General features: G+C 40.2%; 2 protein-coding genes across 10 annotated transcripts; both read left to right on the top strand.

Annotated features, from left to right (window-relative positions):
• The first annotated feature begins 738 nt into the window (after positions 1–738).
• On the top strand, positions 739–2,342 carry LOC131227220 (1-aminocyclopropane-1-carboxylate oxidase-like). Its single transcript, XM_058222976.1, has 3 exons — positions 739–840; positions 1,222–1,457; positions 1,754–2,342. Exons 1-3 carry the CDS (start codon positions 739–741, stop codon positions 2,340–2,342), a joined length of 927 nt encoding a protein of 308 aa, XP_058078959.1.
• Positions 2,343–7,056: 4,714 nt separating this feature from the next.
• On the top strand, positions 7,057–13,133 carry LOC131236589 (tRNA-splicing endonuclease subunit Sen2-1-like). Of its 9 annotated transcripts, none has more exons than XM_058233864.1 (4): positions 7,057–7,266; positions 9,058–9,184; positions 11,978–12,021; positions 12,107–13,133. In XM_058233864.1, the coding sequence occupies exons 2-4, from the start codon at positions 9,085–9,087 to the stop codon at positions 12,740–12,742; spliced, it is 780 nt and encodes a 259-aa protein (XP_058089847.1). In that variant the 5' UTR covers positions 7,057–7,266; positions 9,058–9,084; the 3' UTR covers positions 12,743–13,133. The 9 variants fall into 9 exon arrangements, with proteins under 9 accessions (XP_058089847.1, XP_058089855.1, XP_058089850.1 ...); XM_058233869.1 differs by lacking the exon at positions 7,057–7,266 and adding exons at positions 9,753–9,797; positions 9,972–10,088 and having other exon boundaries at positions 9,061–9,184; positions 11,978–13,133; XM_058233867.1 differs by lacking the exon at positions 9,058–9,184 and adding an exon at positions 9,967–10,088 and having other exon boundaries at positions 7,072–7,266; positions 11,978–13,133.
• The last annotated feature ends 6,258 nt before the right edge of the window (positions 13,134–19,391 follow it).

A 19,391-nucleotide genomic window follows, 5' to 3' on the forward strand; every position in this document is an offset into this window, starting at 1 on the left:
ACATGTCAAACAAATGGTGATTACCATAAGTTTGAATTGTATGTGATCATTACCAACTAATCATTGTTTATGTGTTTCTTCTTGTGCATGTACATCCTCATGTAGACCATGGTGCATTATACTCCGGCACAAATCAACTATACACGTGGCATACATCGTTACCGATCCAAATTGCATGCCCCATCATTTACCTTGCGCATTAAACTCACTGATTGGACAACCCAACCATTTGATATTTCCTATTGAATCAGCAATCTTGATCATTTTCCTTTTAAAACAGTCGTTTGAAGGCAACCATTGATCATCTATATTCGTGCCCCATCATTTAGACGGTCTGGATCAATGTACGGTGGATATGTCCATGAGTATGATCTACCATAACAATTAAATGATAAGATAGCTTTAAGTGTGGTTTATGAGGTTCATCATCTCCTTCTCCTGTGCATGATTTACAGAAAGAAAATAGAGTACCAAAAGATCAAATCACCTGAAAGGCTAAGCTTATGTTGTGGGCTTCCACAAAGCCATTGACCTTGCATTTAAAAAAAATATATATATGAAATGACACCGTCCAAACAGCCAACCCTAACAACTTTCTTTATTCTACAAAACAAGGGTTGACATGCAAGATGGTTTGTGCTATAAATACCCCACACTCATACCATGGACAAACACCTCAACTAGTTTTTCTTCTCTCTACTAGTAGTAACAGTACCACCACTAATACCATTTTCTCCAATGGCGATTCCAGTTATCGACTTGTCGAAGATTGATGGTCCAGAGCGGGCCGAGACGATGGCCCGCATCGCAAATGGATGCGAGGAATGGGGATTCTTTCAGGTAATTTAGTGATCATTCTTTCATCCATGTCGTTGATATATATCGAAAGAAATGTAACGGCCACCTGCCCATCGTCTGATTCAGTGTCGATCATCAAGTGGGTCCCTCCCAGTCATGTACTGTGGCCCGAAAATTTGGCCGGCACAGTCATCTGGTGGACACTGGCCTGTATATTGGTCCATGTAACTCACCAGGTGGGACCCATGTGACGGAAGGGGCCTCGCTGCCAGTGGCCGGGGTGAGTTGGATCTTGAGGGTAGTTAAGAGCATTCCTCTTAGATTAATGCTCTCATGTGGAAGATTTTTTTCTTGTTCTTCTTCCTTTGTTTTACTAAGCACTCATCTGATAAGAAAATGAATTGTTTTGCCTTGTTGTTGCAGCTCGTAAACCATGGAATTCCAATGGAGCTTCTTGAAAGAGTGAAGAAAGTCTGTGCTGAGTGCTTCAAGTTGGAAAGAGAGGAACGATTCAAGGACTCAAATGCTGTCCATTTGCTGAATGGCTTGTTGGAAGGAAAGAAGGACGAAGCGGGCCATCGATTGGAAAACATCGACTGGGAGGATGTGTTTACTCTTCAAGACGATAACGAATGGCCATCCGAACCAGTGGAATTCAAGTAAGTAGTAGTACCCTATGGTATGCAGCATTCCAATATTTGCTTAGTATAAAAAAGTGTATTAATATACTGCAATCACTAGTAGTGAATTTTTTATGCAAGCAACCATTACAAACCATACAATAATTGGATGGTTGTCCAACTTCTTTGGGTGTGGGACCCACCAAATCACAATAGTGTTTGTATAGAGCTTTGAGTTTCTTTTCATATATGTAGACATGTGCATGAATGTATAGAACTTTGAGTTTCTTTTCATGGATATGTTTTGATTTAAAAGACTATTTCACTTCTAATAGGGTAACAATGAAGGAGTACCGAAGAGAATTGAAGAAACTTGCTGAGAAGATCATGGAAATCATGGATGAGAACTTGGGTTTGGAGAAGGGATACATAAAGAAAGCATTCAGCGGCGGTGATGGACTAGAACACCAGCCATTCTTCGGCACCAAAGTGAGCCACTACCCACCATGCCCCCACCCAGATCGAGTGATCGGCCTCCGGGCCCACACCGATGCAGGTGGGGTCATCCTACTCTTCCAGGACGACAAAGTGGGCGGTCTCCAGATCCTCAAGGACGGCCAATGGATCAACGTCCAGCCATTAGCCAACGCAATCGTGATCAACACCGGCGATCAGATAGAGGCCCTCAGCAATGGTCAGTACAAGAGCGTGTGGCACCGCGTGTTGGTGACCGATGACGGGAACCGGAGATCGATCGCGTCTTTCTACAACCCTTCACTCAATGCCACCATTGCACCTGCACCACTGCTGGTGGGGGATGAACAAGCATACCCAAAGTATGTGTTTGGTGATTACATGTCAGTTTATGTTAAGGAAAAGTTCCTCCCTAAGGAGCCTAGGTTCCAAGCTGTGGGGTCCATGTGAAAGGTGATGAATTGGACGACATTTTATGCGATGATGTAGCTGTTTGTGTGATTCTATCTATGTAGATTTGAGTGTCCAAACCACCCCCAAAAAGGCATCAGATGGTTGGATTCCTTCTCTTGTCATTAGGAAAGGAGGGTGAGTTTTATTTGTAGTTTGTGATATGCATGAGATTGGTGTTTGTACTTTGCAGTAGCTTGTAGTATTGACTATCCAAATATTTTGATTGAACCTTTGCTTTGTAACCTAATTTTTATGTGGGTGTGTTGAAGTGTAATGGATAATTAATTCTACCCTTTTTATCTGAAGGATTTCTTGTGATTTTTACCGTCCCACAAAATTACCAGTTTGGATTGTCTGTTTTCAGGGGACAGGGATTCTTATTGGGCCACCTCTCCTTTATGCTGATGTCAATACAGTAAATTTTAAAAAATAATAATAAATAAATAAAAGAAAATGGTTTTCCCTCACTGATGCCAACACAATTTTAAAAAATAATAATACATAAATAAATAAAAATGGTTTTCCCTCACTGATGCCAACACAACTACTCTCTCATTTTACTATGGATTTCATCTCCAGCACTGGTGATTGGCGTTGAAATCCTTTTACATTTTCATTCCTTCATCTCTGCGGCTGAGATACTAGGCGTACGTTGGGAAAAAAAAAAACACCTTACCTTAGCTCTTTGCCTGCAATCCGCTCTCTTCTCAAACAATGTTCCTCTAAATCCTTGAATGCACATGAGTTTTCCATGTCAACCCTAATTTTTCTTCTACACATTCGTTGTCATGGAGCAAATTTCGATTGAAGCTTTAAATCTGCATCCATCCCTGCCATGCTAACATGTTTTTCTTCTTCTTCTTCTTCTTCTTCTTCTTTTTATTTATTATTATTTTTAATTATTATTTTTAATACACATACCCAAGCAGACCACATTGGTATTGTACTCAAGCCCATCACCTCAGTGTTGAAACCCACAGGGTCATCACTGAGCCATGAGTAGGGACCCACAGATTAGGTGCGACTCGATCTAGCCATGCTGGTGCAGCACTGACCGTGGGGCCCACCTTGATGTATGTGTTGTATATCCATGTTGTGCATCAATTTTCCTAGCTCATTTTAGGGCATGGTCCAAAAAAATGAAGCAGTACAAATCTTAGGTGGACCACACTACAGGGATTTAATTCCCATAATTAAAAACTTCTTAGGAGCCACCAAAGTTTCGGATCAAGCTGCTATTTATGTTTTCCCTCCATCGAAGTCTTCGTGACCTTATCAACAGATTGGATGACTTATAAACATTATGGTAGATTTTGTTTGTGCAATTCAATCAAATACAAGGTCACATATGTTAGTGAAGGCTCATATTCGGTCATCGTATATGATTAAGATAGTGTTGGCGTGTTAAAGTCGTACTTGACTCAAGTTCGATTAAACATGTTCCCCGTGTTGAGATAAACTGATTAAGACCAAATCTATGGGATTGACTGTCTTTTCAGCCACCGATGGTTATAGCAATCAAGTGATCTTAAAATGTAGATGTGTAGTCCTTCTGAATGGATTCTTTTTACCTTGTGTTAAGTACTTTTTTCTTCACCAATGACAGTAAGCTTTGTGTTTTTTAATAGAACAAAGATGAATAAAAGATTTAAACTAAAGGCTAAAAATGCCGATTTTATTGATGTGTATATGGAGCTCAGTACAATCAGCAAATAAAACAAATAAGCAAAGAAATAAACGAAAGATAAATACATGTAATCGCTTGTTTAGACAAACAATCAAGACAAATTGGCCAGTAGGATAGGACAGGGGTGTGATCTTCCAAACAAGGACTCGGTTGAACAGAGGATCCAGCGATAGTGAGTCGTGGATATTTATATTACTCATAAGCGTACTATGATGGTGCTGGATAGTAGCGATCTTAGCTTACCTAAGCTTTGAACGTTCGGAAGTGTTGCTGAACAAAAGTGAAAGAACTAAAAACTAAGATAAAGCAATGTAGCATTGTATAGATTGATTGCTTTTGGTGTAGGCCTGGAGCTCTTTATCGCATGCCTTATATAACTTTGAGAAGTGGCAAAATCTTTGTTGAGTTTCCTTATTGGTCTAGGATTCTTGACAATCACGATGCACAATTGTTTTTCTATCATCCCTAACTTGATTAAAGAGATCTTCGCAGATTAAAAATATTTTCAAATCTCTTTGCCAGTGTGACTGCATGCAGAGATCCGTGGATCTTACAGGATTAGTTTTACTGGACAAAAATTCCTCACGGTGTCTTTGGTTTCCATTCACTCTAAGAAAAATCCTCTTCTCGAACCTTCATAATCATCGCGAGAGTACCGATTGTCCTTAGGATGATCTCCTATTTTATAAGGATTGTATGAGACAGTCTTGCCGAGCATATTCAGATTTGCGATAATATCCCTTTCTTGACAGGTCTTTATAGACTTGTCGACCACACTACCTTGATCACACGTGCCACTCATACTAGGAATATGTGTCATTTGTCATAGTGTCTTTTTTACAAACATGTATATGACCCTATGTTGTTTTACTTTTAGCAGGTGACGCACCATCAAAAGATATAGGCAAAAGATATCCTTAGTACGTGAGTAGGATTTTATCCATCATTTACCGCATATTATCAACACATGGTGGTATCTACTCATTAGTCTAAGTGGATGCACCAAAACAAGTGTAAATAGACTCTAAGAAGTTTTTAATTTTTTGGCATTAATGACTACCATTTCCTGCCGTGTGGTGCACTTGAGATTTGTGTCTACTTTATTTTTTAAGACCATGCCCTAAAATGAGCTAGCAAAATTGATTGGCATCATGGATATGCAACACATACATGGAGGTGAGTCCTCTCATCATCACCACACCCACCAGTTGAATCTCAATCACACTTAATTCGGAAAGTAAGGGATGGGGATTGGGTACTTCCTCCATCCTTAGTTAGGAACATACATGGGTTATAAGGGGCCCTTGTGATGTATGGGTTTTATCAACATCATCTATCCATTTTGCATCAGCATATCATTTTAGGCTACAAACCCAAAACTAAGCATTTTCCAACGCTCAAGTGGATCACATAGTGGGGATTAAACACCCACAGAAGTTTTAGATCAAGATGATAACTGTGTTTTCCCTTAATTTCTTTAGGCTTATGTGAGAAAAAAATCGAAATCAAATAAGTAGAAATTAAATCTAAATTTTTAATTTAATAATAATATAAAATATAATAAGAATTAATAGAATAATAATATAAATCACTCAAATTTTCCCTTTATTCAAGTCCATGTGACCTTTTGAACAAGTTGCATGGCAATTAAGCATCATAGTGGGCCTAGGAAAGTTTCAACGGTGGGTACCATTACCGATACTACTTTTTGTGGTGTGGTCCACTTGAGCTTGGATCTCTTTTATTTTTGGGCTTTTACTCAAGAATGATATGAAAAAAAAGAAAAAAAAGAAAAAAAGAATGGACAGTGTGGATAAAACCCATCAAGTTAGCCCTTAGAACCCCTATCCATAGCTAACTAGAGATGGGTCGGGTAGTCCCCAATCCGGGTCGAAAGTAAGTTATGAAAAGGCAACGGGATTCGGTGAGGTGGGCCTGACATTTTTTAGGGCCAGTTTGGCCAGGCAGATTGGAAGGGATTGGATGTTATTGGAAGGGATTGGAAGTTAAATCCCGAGATTGGCCAGGCGTGCCAAATAGACTGGGTGATCTGATCCCAGGATATAGCAATCCCATGGATCTTAAGACAATCCACCGACAACACCATCATTACCTTTAAATCCCATCCAATCCACCCTAATCCGTTCAAATTTGCCTAGGACATGTTTGGTCCGCGGGATTGGAAGGGATGGGAAGGTTTAATCCCGGGATTGGCCGGGCTTGCCAAACAGACTCGTTATAGCAATCCCGGGAAATAGCAATCCCATGGATCTTAAGACAATCCACTGACAACACCATCATTACCTTGAAATCCATGCCATCCACCCTAATACCATTCAATCCCTTCCAATCCACCCGGCCAAACGGGCCCTTAGTTCCCATAGACCCAGACGGTACGTGAGATCGCACGTGCAGATGTCAGGGGCAACGGCATTTGCACTGGACACGGATTGGGTCCTGCCCTTGCCAGGACCTAGCCAGAGACGGACTAAACAGGGGCTCCGTGAGTTCCTCCATGATGTATGTGCTATATTGAGGCTGTCTATCCATTTTAAAAAGATCATTTCAAGGCATGAGCCCAAAAAAGAGACAAATTAAAGGCTTGAGTGAACCACCGGCAGCAGGTATGACAGTGACCCATTGTTGAAACCTTCTTAGGGCCCACTGTGATATTTATTTGCCATCCAATCTGTGCATAAGGTCACACAGACATGGATGAAGGGTAAATCTAAATAGCAGATTGATCCAAAACTTTTGTGGCCCTCGAGAGGTTTTCAACCCGGCGTCCAATCTCCACTGTTTCCAATGGTGTGGTTCATTTGAGCCCTCAATCTATGTATTTTTTATGATCATGCTCTAAACTAATCTGTCAAAATAAATGGACAGTGTAGATAAAACACATACATTGAGGTGGGCCCACAGAGCCATGCCCGGACTGTCCACCTCTAGCCAGGGGTAATCCCGGTGCGCCGGGAGACAGGGCTGTCAATGAGCCGGGCATGGCCGCATGGTGTAGGTCTCGACCTAGATTTTAAACTGTTTAGGACCAGGCCGTCGGGCTAGCCCTACTCAAAATCCTGAATTTTCAGGCCTGAGCCCGGCCCATTGACCTCCCCCGTCTCACTCTCTCTCTCTCTCTATCTCTCTCTCTCCACAATAACGACATAGCCGGTTCCACTTCCACAACGTCTTTAGCGAGCTGCGACAGCGAACAGCCCTCTCGAATCACCTCAGGTATCTCTCTCTTCAACGTTGAATGTAATTTGGGGATTTTTTATTTTTCAATCCCTAAGTAGGGTTGTGTAATGGTGAATGTTAATGGGGATTTGTTTATTTTCGAATACCTAATTGGAGATTTTCGGTGTTGAATTTCGAAACCCTACTTAGGGTTTTGCGATGGTGAATCTAATTGGGAAATTTCAATTTTCAATCCCTAATTAGGGTATTGCAGTGTCGAATCCGTAATTAGGGATTTGCATTTTTCAATCCCTAATAGAGCCTTGCTTCTCATTTTAATTGGATTTCTCTAATGTATTTGGTTTTCCTTTTCTCAATTCTTATGATCATATAAACCTAATTAACAAAACTGCTGATTCATTTTTTCTAATTGCAGCTTACATTTCTTTCAAATCCAACTTGAAATTAATGTAATTGCAATTTAGAACCCTGACCCTTGATGTGAATGCTAAGGAAGGAACTTGCAATTCAACTCAATACTGCATCTAATTCCAAGCACATCCTCAAAATTGCTTCTTTGAAAACGGCAACCTCACCTCAAGGGTGCAATTAGATGTTTCACTAATAATCAAATCCGGAACATCATGACATGAGTCAGGATTGCATCCATACAAAAAAGGTTTTAGGGGCCTATTTGGTAGACGCCTAAAAGTGAGTTCATCTAATTTTATTTAACCATAATTATTTATTAGAGACGATGATTGTATTATCAAGATTATTTTAATCCCTACCAAAATGAAATATGATCCCTAATACATAATCAGGATGAACTCATTTTTAGGTATCTAGCAAACAAGCCACAAGTGTTCTAAACATAATCATGGACTAATATTTGTTAAAAGCTAGAAAAATTTCACTAAATCAAGTGCTACAAAATACGAATATAAGAGTTAGGGGTTTTCCTCTGTAGTTTATTCAATCTGAAGATTCTGTCTTTTTTTTTTTTTTTTGCTTGGGTAAATGAAGACTTCTTCACTAAGGTAATTTTGTATTATCATGGCAACAATCCAAGGGAGGCTTTGCAAGAGTGGAGGAATACTATTTGCGGGCCATTCTCTCGGGACTGGGCTGTGGTGAGATCTTGTCATGTTAATCGTATCATAGAAATGGTTACTAAACCAGGCACAATGGGGTCCATTTTGTTGGCATTATTTTCTTTCTAACCGGCCACTTGCAGACTGTTATTGGGTGTTTAGGATCGAGTTGATTTTGAGTTTATTTTGAATTTCTACCCTTCTGGTATTGTTTGATCTTTTAGATTTGGAAACCATGTTGTCTTTTTTAGTTTGCATGTTGAGACAAATACATGTGCAGTATTTAGGTGGTTAATCATGCGTGCAAACAGTGAGTGGGGCACATGTGTCCAATAAATGGGCAGCTAAGGACAACCAACAGCCAACATTCAACATACATGCATAGCCCACCAAAAGAACTGACAGATTTTCAGACTTGTGGCACTCTGAAGCCTGTTTGGTACATGTATTTGGTGTTTGAAGATGTACTTGCAATTAGCATTTCTCCCCTCATATCCAATGGAAGTTTTTAAAATACCAAAACCAGATGTGTTGTAAGTAGTCTACCATCTGCTTCTACTTTGTGTATCCATATAATCACAGCAATATTGTGTGTGTGTGTGTGGAGTGTGAATGTTATTTTTTATACTTTCCTATTTTGTTGTATACGTTTTATAGGCATTATCTTCTGTATTTATACCCATTCATTCTGAATGGAAATACATATAGCCTCCATCTCCATCTTTCTGTATTTTAACCCACTTGTGGGGCCCAGATTGTAGCGGACGTGGCTCTCTGGAGAATGGATGGCCCAGATATGAGGCAAGTGGGTGGACGGGAAAGTTCGGGTTGTGACAACAGTCACGAAGATTCAAACGGTCCAAATCAGGTTCTGATACCATGTAAGAAATCTTCCTCACTCTGTCTCCCACACATCTTCCTTGTTCTTGTCTCTTCCTTACTTCCTCAGATCATTGCCTCCGGTTAAACCGCCGGATTTTTTGCTGGGATCCACCCCGAATATGATGTCATTCTCGCCTTATAGCGAGCCTTAAACAAGCGCACCTCTCTCAGTCTCATCAGATAAACACTCGGGTTCAGGCCCAACATAAAAAACTTTGGGCTGTACTATTATGGCCTGTCAAGGGCCTGGGCTGGACTCATGCTTGTGTTGAACAATGTGGGCCGGGCTTGGATATAGCTTGGCCCGGCCCGTTGACACCCCTAACTACTCTTTCAGATTGATTTAAGCATTTTCCCAACTGGGAAAGTTTCATAAAGGATTCCTCAAAAGGATGTTTTAGATATGTGGATTTCAATTTGCATATTGGGTGGACTTAAATAAATTTGTCATTTTTTAAAGTTGTTGTATCCCACTTATACATAGCGTATGTTCAAAACAAACTGGACCATCTATCTCATGGACCCCATTGTGTGGAAGGACTGATCTTCTTCCCTTTTCTTCCAAAGGCTTTTCTAGTGGTTTCCTCCGTCTTAGAGCTATATAAAGTGAGAGTGAGTCTTTCTTTCTTTATATTTTTTTATTTGCCTATGAGAGAATGCTCCTCTTCTATTTGCTTTGGTAGCCTTTTTTAAGAGACGTAAGGTGTTGTAGCCCAGCAGCATGCATGCTTTCTGTTTGCTGGTTGAGACGTGGGTTTAGTGTACTAATGCAGTGTGGCAGACCAGGTTTTTCGATTGAATGTACCATAGAGTTTTGGAAGTGGAAGTTGTAGCAACATCAGGATTCTCGTAGTATTCATATTGATGGCCTGGTTCACTTCCTCATTATGAAGTCTAAATAAGGTGATAAAGTGTTTTTTTTTTTTTTTTTTTTTAACATTTTCCTTCCACATTGAACTAAGTATTGCAATTCAATATGATATTTGCATCGAAACGCATCCTAACTTCTTTGTTTTGGATTAAAGAAGGGAGTTTGACTTGTTTGGGGTGTCTTGCTATGCATGTAGTCGCCATGTGAATTTAGCTTAGCTTTGTTTTATGGTTGTGAATTGGTTTAAGCTTTCTATTTAGTCAATGTTGTGATTATATGGCTAGAGAAAGTAGAAGCAGATCATCGACTATTCACTACATCTGGTTTTGGTATTTTAACAATTTCCATTGATATGGGGAGGGAAATGCTGCTTGCGAGTACATCTTCAAACGCCAAATGCAAGTGCCTCACAGGTTCCAACGTGCCACACACATCTGAAATTCTGTCGAGCTCTGTGGGCCCCACCGTGTTGTGTGACCGACATCCATCCCATTAATCAGATGCACCCTTCCATGCTGAGCCAGTAATGGATTGGCCTGATTTTCCCTTAAACCATCAATCTTGAAGGAAGGCAAACAACTATGCTTTACTAGATTCAAACAAGAGATATCGTGCAATCTGAAGATATCTTTGGCGCATGGTCCATCCAGAGCGAGACCCATCAAGTCAGCACTATGGATGGAGTAGTGGAGCCTGACCAATGAGGAATGAAAATGTCCAAAACCTCCTCAAATGTGAACTGATAACCATCTTTGTTTCCATTGTTTGTTGCAAGCCATTGGTCGGATGGTTTCAATTGTCATGCAATTTTGGGTCACAGCCATCCATGGGTCAATCATTAAATGAGCAATTCAGCCTGCCACTTTATCTAATACAATCACCCATACCACCATCCAGTCACCCATATCATACAGCCTACAATTACGATATCTTTGTTGAGGAGTTATTGGTGTCTTAGTTTGCTGCAGTGTCATAGTAAGGGCCCGTGCAGTCCAAATTGAAAGATCTTAATGGTCCCCATTCAACAGGTTCAAAATTCTTCCTAGAAGACCATTACGATTATGGTGTGCCCGGCGGGCTGTTCCAAGTGTTTTACATCCGTTCTCATCATTGTTCTATGTTTAATGGTACCTTCTTTTATTGGTTAGGTTTATTTTTTTCTTTGTTAGCTAGGGTTTAAAATCTCATTAGGAGGCATTGCAAAAGGCTTTCTTTGAAAACTACAGCTCTCCCTATAGGCCATCGATGGTGAAGCGTACCCTACCAGAAGAATTTATGGGTTGATGCACACCATCCCAGATATGAGGCCAGGATATCACATTTTTCCTTGTAAAATGCTGTTCTTATGCTGTGATTTCTCATTAAATTACCAAGTACTAAAATTATGTTAGTTATGCGGTTTGCATATCGGTGCATGAGTGTGTGGAATGAAGAAAAGTTATAAAAATTCTCCTCTGGGCACCATACAATTAACATGGCCATCCAACTTGTCGACCTAAAAGCTGCACCAACCAGATGATAACAACACTGTAATCAATTGATATGTTCCCAGCTTCAGGCCATAGTCCATCCATGTTGGTGCACATAATTTGTGTGGTCCAATCATCGTGAACATGCCATATGTCTGGTGCATACTGAACGATCAACCATTCTTGGCCATAGGGTCATATAATTCCTCTTTAGCAAAAAAAATAGCTTATTTGAACTTTTCTTTCTTTTATCACTTCTTATTTGATTTCAAACGACTCATGGGATTAATCTTTCTTCAGTAATCCTATTTCCTAACTTTAATTGTCTCGTGCGCTTCAGAAAGTTTTTCTTTTTCGTCCAACTCAGATTGAACAATTTTGATTGATCATTAGCATTTGGAGTTTTTCTGAGAACTAACCTCATCTAACCAAATGTCTTATGATTTCTCAAGGTTTGGCCCAAGTTTCCTTGCACAATGGAGTTAACTGGACCAAGGTGGAAGGGAAAATGTTCAGCAGCAATTGCCCTTTCAGATCCCATGTCAAATATAGTCTCACAACTTCAATCTTCTCTACTGCAGTCGGTATCAACTGTGATACTCTCCGGGTGCAATGTTATTCTCGAAGCTGGACCAGAACAAGTGGAGCTACTTAATCGTGCATGCTTTGGCCAACCCATTGTCACAGCGGAGAAAGATAAGCAATGGTTTCAGTTGGGTTTCGAGGAATCCTTTTACATGTTCCATGAGCTCAAATGTATTGTGATTTTAGGTGAAGACAAACATCCCAAGAACATAGAAGAGATATGGGAGTATATGAAATCAAAGAGAGAGATTTTCCCTGATTTATACAAGGCTTATTCTCATCTCAGAAGGAAGAATTGGGTGGTTCGCCCAGGATCTCAGTATGGTGTTGACTTTGTAGTTTACCGTCACCACCCTGCCATTGTACATTCCGAGTACGCGGTGCTTGTTCTCTCAGAAGGAAATGGAGGGGCAAATGATCGATTGAGGGTATGGTCTGATTTAAACTGCTCACTTCGACTCTGCGGTAGTGTTGCAAAGACATTGTTAGTTCTTACCATCAGGAAGAACGGGGACAAAGTGGCCTCTTCCTCGTGTTTGGAACAATATAGTATTGAAGAGCGCACCATTGCTAGATGGAGGCCAGAGCAGTGTCGAGAAGATCAAATGGTAGTTAGAACAAGAAATGAGTAAAAACATTGTTTTTTCCCATTTTAAGTTGGATTCTCATAGTAGTCACTGTGTGATCATCTGACCAGTGAGTTTTATTTCCTAGAAATAATTGTTTTGGATGAAAGCGTTTACCTGTGTAACGTGGACATGGACATGTGTATTGATGTCGGTTGGACATGAGCTACCCTGGATATGGGCATGGGCACTAGCTATTGTATAGGTTTATCCACCTAGTGGATTCTGCCGTGTCTTTGGTTCAAAAGCAATACGGCTTGGTCAATCCTAGCCATCTCTTTTCCACGCTTTTTCCAGCTGAATGGTGATGATTGACCATTTTTGCTTTCTTGAATCCATATGAAGGCCACCAATCGGACATCCATGAACATTCAATTTGTTGGATTTTTTGGTAATCCATTATGGTGGGAACCACTAGGTGAATGTTCAGGAACAATCAGCAACTTCGTCACATGTAAAGTGGGAAGTACATTACTGATGTTGAATTTCAGTTGTATCCATCCATTCGAATGACAATCGTGGAAGCAACCACTTGTGTTGTGTTCTCATACAATTGCATTTAGATCCTAGTTTTGGTTTTCTTGTTTTGATTTTGCCTTTTGTGTTTTTAAAGAAATAGTATGAGAAAACCATTTCCCTTGTTGGATATGTTCTGTTCTAGTTTCTTGTTTAAATGTCATGTTAAATATGGGTCCTTACTCGTGACTCAGTGGTAGACTCACAAGAGTTTCAACAAAGAGGTCATGGTTTTGAGTGCCCATTGTGGTGTGTATGGGCATGAGTGCGCGTTAAAAAAAATAAAATGTCATGTTACATATGTCATTAATGCAAAGTAGAGAATTTTAGAGAAAGCTAGAAGTACATTAGTACATAGATCTTTAAAAATGTTCTGAAGTTGAGCACAGAGCCTAGAGATTTAGGGCCTGTTTGGGAGCTTGGATTTGGAACCCCCTAGATTTGAAATCCTCTAATGTGTTTGGCACCTTGGATTTAGAATCAACTTTAATCTTAAAGTAGCTATGTATATTATATTTACAGGAGTTTGAATTTAATTACTAAATTAACTTTAATATCTCTTATTAGTGAACTTATGTAATGTTTGACACAATGGTTATAATAAGCCCGCTGAAATTAGAATCAACTTTAATCTTAAAGTAGCTATATATATTATATTTACAGGGGTTTGAATTTAATTACTAAATTAACTTTAATATCTCTTATTAGTGAACTTATGTAATGTTTGACACAATGGTTATAATAAGCCCGCTGAAATATATATTTTGCTCGAAATGGTAAAATGTCAAGTCTCGGATGGGCCACAAGCACAAGATCATGTCCGAGTGACTAACCAACAATTTTTAACCGTTGAGCTGATCATCGTATTAAAGTAATTATAGCGATGCAGTTGATAATCTAATTATTTTGGGATATCATTAGTGGACCATGTGTCCAATAAATTAATAGTCTAGTGACAGACATGTTACACATGCAACTCTATGAAGGATTTTTGATTTAAAACCCTCTATTTAAGGGGATTTGAAACCCCTAATTACTTTATGGCGCCAAACAACTAGGGGAATTGAAATCCCCCCAAATCCATGGCGCCAAACGACCCTTAGGATATTCATAGTTGTTGGAACCTTTAATACAAAGTAGCTGGTAACTTCCCAAGCCCACACAATGCAAATATCTTCATTCATGCTCTCTTGCATCCTCTTTTGTACGGTATGAATATTACCCTTGGGTGGTTGGCCGACTCTTTTACAAAGAGGTTGTGAGTATGACAAAAAGATAAAATAAATAATAACCTTGGTAGTATTAGAAATTTCAAGTATTAGTAATGTATCACTAAGTATCAAAAATTTCAAGTATCGGCAATGTATCATTAAGTATCGCTATACACATTGTAAAATGTTATGTGCCATTAACCATATTAAGCTCCTTATATGTTTCACCACTTTGTATAGGTGTTTGAGGATCAAAGAAACGTACGAATAATCTCAGACATCATGACTTGTATAGTTTATTTAAAATAGCGAGTGTGAGACACATGGGCAGTGGATTATCGGTATAGCTCTATGCCCAGGATTATAGGATATTTTTTTCCTGCTAAATTTGAATTACTCTCATTTTTGTCGGTATAGCTATTGACGGCTTTAGTAGCTATCTTGCTAGTGAGGTGATGTCACCAAGGTTTATGAGCTCCAAGCTGATGTAGGTATTATATTCACGTTGTCTATTAATTCGAAGGATTAATTTAAAACATGATCTTAAATATACAAATATGTGTATTTTAGCATGTTCTTAAGTTTCACTGAAAAGTTCCACCGATTTCCCCATGTTTCCCCAATGTTTCTCTGCATTTCTAGTTATCGACATTATTATCGACAAAATCGATATTGTTTCCAAAACTCCGACAAACAAAACTTGTAGTGATATCGATACTTTTAACAATGTGTAGAGGTTTATGCACTATTCTACATTATTCCTTGTAGTATGGCCCAATGCACCGACATTCAATTGGACTCGAGTCAAGTATGACTCTAGCATACTTGTGTTGGCGTGAGTTATCAAATCGATCAATGAGTTGTCAATTAAGAGAAAATCAGAAAGATTATATTCGTGATTGTATAATATTTATCTATAGCCAAGAATAAGGTTGTTAATTTCCTTATATATTTGTACAATCTCTATAAAGAAAGTATGAAAGAAATACGATAATAGAAATTCTGACATGGTATCAAAGCTAGTCGATTTCTGACTCTTGGTTTACGTCTAACCCTTGTTCATAGCCTTCTTCTACCACCACCTTCACATATGGGAGACACCGAAACCCCCAACGAAGTCCGGTGACTCCTCCGTCAACCATAATACGCTCCTCTCTAAAATATTCACCACAAAAATGGTCAAAGCTCTGTCCAAAGCTCAGGCCCCGACCATGCTTTCTGAACCTGCGGTTGTCCCGATCAACATCAAGTTGGATGGTTCCAATTATGCTTTATGGTTCCAAGTTGTCAAGATGTACATCTCCGGCAAAGACAAGTTGGGCTACATCAATGGCGATTTACTTCAGCCATCTTCGGCCAATCTGTCCTTCCGTAAATGGCGTACTGACAACGCCATTGTCCAAGGATGGCTGATTAACTCCATGGATCCGGCGTTAATCGGCAATTTCATTCATGATCTCCAACGCCGCGTCTCATGTCTTCGCCAAGCGGGTGGCTCCCTGAAAAAATACTACACTGATTTGCAAGGCCTCTGGCATGAGTTTGATTTTCGACGTCCCAATCCGATGGAGTGCCCTGCCGATATTCAACGTTATAATAACCTTCTCCAAGAAGATTGGGTCTATATATTCTTGGATGGTCTTGATGACAGGTTGGATAGTATTCGCAGCAACGTGTTACAGATGCACCTGTTTCCCACCGTGGAGCAAGCATATGCCCATGTCCATAGGGAGGCTCTTCGTCAGGTGGTGATGAACGCCAGCGACCACGAACCACCTCCAGGGGCAATGCTTGCTTCGAAAGGCCTAAAGCTTGGACTGTCTGGATCGACTTCTTAGCATACTGGAAAATCTTCCTCTAAAGCCCGTACCTCATCCGATGGTCTCAAATGCTCTCATTGTGGCAATACAAAGCATACACGTGAAAACTGCTTCCAGTTGTATAGGTACCCCGATTGGTGGCACGAGCTTCAAGCCAGAAAAAAATGAGACGGTATGGCTGAAGGCGCGGAAAAGGCTGTTGTGGCAGCAGCCGAACCTTATCTCTCTCTCATCCCGCCCACTGCCTCACCTAAATTGGACTTCTCTCCTGCGAATCCAGATAACCTCTGTTATACCTTGCTTAGTCATCGCCACGATGTGGACAGTAGTGATTGGCTCCTCGACTCTGGGACCACGAATTATATGACGTTTGATCCCATGGATTTCTCCCATTACTCACCTCCAAGGTGCACTAACATTGCGAATGCTAATGGAGTGACCTCACCTGTTACAGGGGTCGGATTTGTAACCCTATCACCCTCTCTTCATTTACCCAACACTCTGCTTGTTCCCTCTTTATCTCACAAACTATTATCTGTTAGCCAAGTTACTACAGATCTAAATTGTGTGGTGCTAATGTTTTTCGATTTTTGTCTTATTCAGGATATTCTCACCAAGGAGATAATTGGGCGTGGTACTAAGAGGGGGGGATTATACTACATGGAAGATTTCAGTTTGGGTCGTGTGCATCACATGTCTTCTACACTTGGTTCCAAGGCTCGACAGATTTGGCTGTGGCATCGTCATTTGGGACATTCGTCATTTGGGTATTTACGACATTTATTTCATAATTTATTCTCTAATGTGGAGACTTCTAAATTTCACTGTGATATTTGCATTTTAGCTAAAAGTCATCATGCTATTTATCCATTAAGTATGAATAAAAGTGATACATCTTTTGCTTTAATTCATTCTGATGTATGGGGACCCTCTCCTTTATCTACTAAATCTGGTATACGGTGGTTTGTAATATTTGTTGATGATTGCACCTGAATGACCTGACTATATTTGATGAAACATAAGGATGAAGTGTTTCGTATCTTTCAGTCATTTCATGTTATGGTTCAGACCCAGTTTTCCGCTCAGATTCGGATTCTCCGCTCTGACAATGGTGGTGAATATGTTAATCACCACTTTCATTCCTATTTTCAACAACATGGTCTTATTCACGAGACCTCATGTCCTCAGACCTCTCAGCAAAATGGAGTCGCTGAACGGAAGAATCGGCATATTCTTGAGACTGCCCGGGCTCTCCTTCTAGGCGCTCATGTTCCCACACGACATTGGCCCGATGCTATTACCACTACCGTACATTTAATCAATCGCCTTCCTTCCAAAATATTAAATTTTAAGACCCCATTACAGTCTCTGTCAGCCTCGGTCTCTCTACCTATGGCCCTAATGCTCCCTCCTCGCATATTTGGGTGTGTGGCGTATGTGCACCTCCCTAAGAACCAGCGCACCAAACTTGACCCATGTGCCCTTCAGTGCCTCTTCTTGAGATATGCTACACATCAAAAAGGCTACTGCTGCTATAATCCTGCTACCAAGCGTACTGCTGTGACTATGGATGTCACCTTTCATATCTTTCAGTCATTTCATATTATGGTTCAGACCCAGTTTTCCACTCAGATTCAGATTCTCCGCTCTGACAATGGTGGTAAATATGTTAATCACCAATTTCATTTCTATTTTCAACAACATGGTCTTATTCACGAAACTTCATGTCCTCAGAGCCCTCAGCAAAATAGAGTCACTGAATAAAAGAATCGACATATTCTTGAGACTGCTCGAGCTCTCCTTTCTAGGCGCTCATGTTCCCACACGACATTTATTAATAACATAGCTATGTCTGATGGGTATACCTTACCTTTTAGACATAACAATGGCAAGCCACCATACAAATACTCTCCAAACATTGAGGAAAGAAGGTTGAGATATCCAATTGCCAACTATGTTTCCACCAAAAAGCTACCTGAACCTCTCAAGACATTCTCACACGAGCTGTCCACATGTCATATTCCCACTACAGTTCAAGAAGCTTTAGTTGATCCCAAGTGGACACAGGCAATAGAGGAAGAAATGGGAGCACTACTAAAGAATCAAACATGGACCTTGGTTCCATTGTCCAAAGGAAAAAAAAACAGTTGGGTGCAAATGGGTCTTCTCTGTTAAACACAAGGTAGATGGATCTATAAAATGATACAAGGCAAGGCTAGTCGCAAAGGGATACACTCAGACATATGGCGTAGATTATCAAGAAACTTTTTCGCCGGTAGCCAAGTTAAATACAGTCAGGGTCCTGTTATCTCTCGCAGCCAACTTGGACTGGCCATTGCACCAGTTTGATGTAAAGAACGCATTTCTCCATGGTGATCTTGAAGAGGAAGTCTACATGGATACTCCTCCAGGCTACACAACATCTTCAAAAGCTGAAGTTGTGTGCAAATTACAGCGAGCACTGTATGGATTAAAACAATCACCTCGAGCATGGTTTGGGAGGTTCAGTCTGGCAATGAAGAAGTATGGCTTCCACCAAAGTAATTCAGATCATACATTATTTCTGAAGCACCAACGGGGCAAGGTAACAACTTTAATTGTATATGTCGATGATATGATCATCACAGGGGATGATAAGGAGGAAATCACTAAGCTTCAGAAACAATTGGCGGCCGAGTTCGAGATGAAAAATCTAGGAGGACTCAAATATTTCCTGGGAATAGAGGTTGCTAGATCAAGGCGAGGTATATTTCTTTCTCAGCGAAAATATATATTAGACTTACTATGTGAGGTTGGAATGTTGGATTGTAAGCCAGCAGACACTCCAATCATTCAGAACCACAAGCTCGGAGAATATCCAAGCCAAATGCCAACGGACAAAGGAAGGTACCAGAGATTAGTTGGTAAACTTATTTACCTCTCCCATACTCGTCCAGATATTGCCTACGCAGTGAGTGTAGTAAGTCAATTCATGCATCAACCTAGTAAGGATCATATGGAGGCGGTGATCCGGATTTTACGATACTTAAAATCCTCTCCGGGAAAAGGGCTTATGTTTTCGAAAAATAACCATCTCAGAGTTAATGGTTATACAGACGCAGATTGGGC

The sequence above is a fragment of the Magnolia sinica genome, chromosome 2, assembly GCF_029962835.1.
Source record: "Magnolia sinica isolate HGM2019 chromosome 2, MsV1, whole genome shotgun sequence".
NCBI lineage: Eukaryota > Viridiplantae > Streptophyta > Magnoliopsida > Magnoliales > Magnoliaceae > Magnolia > Magnolia sinica.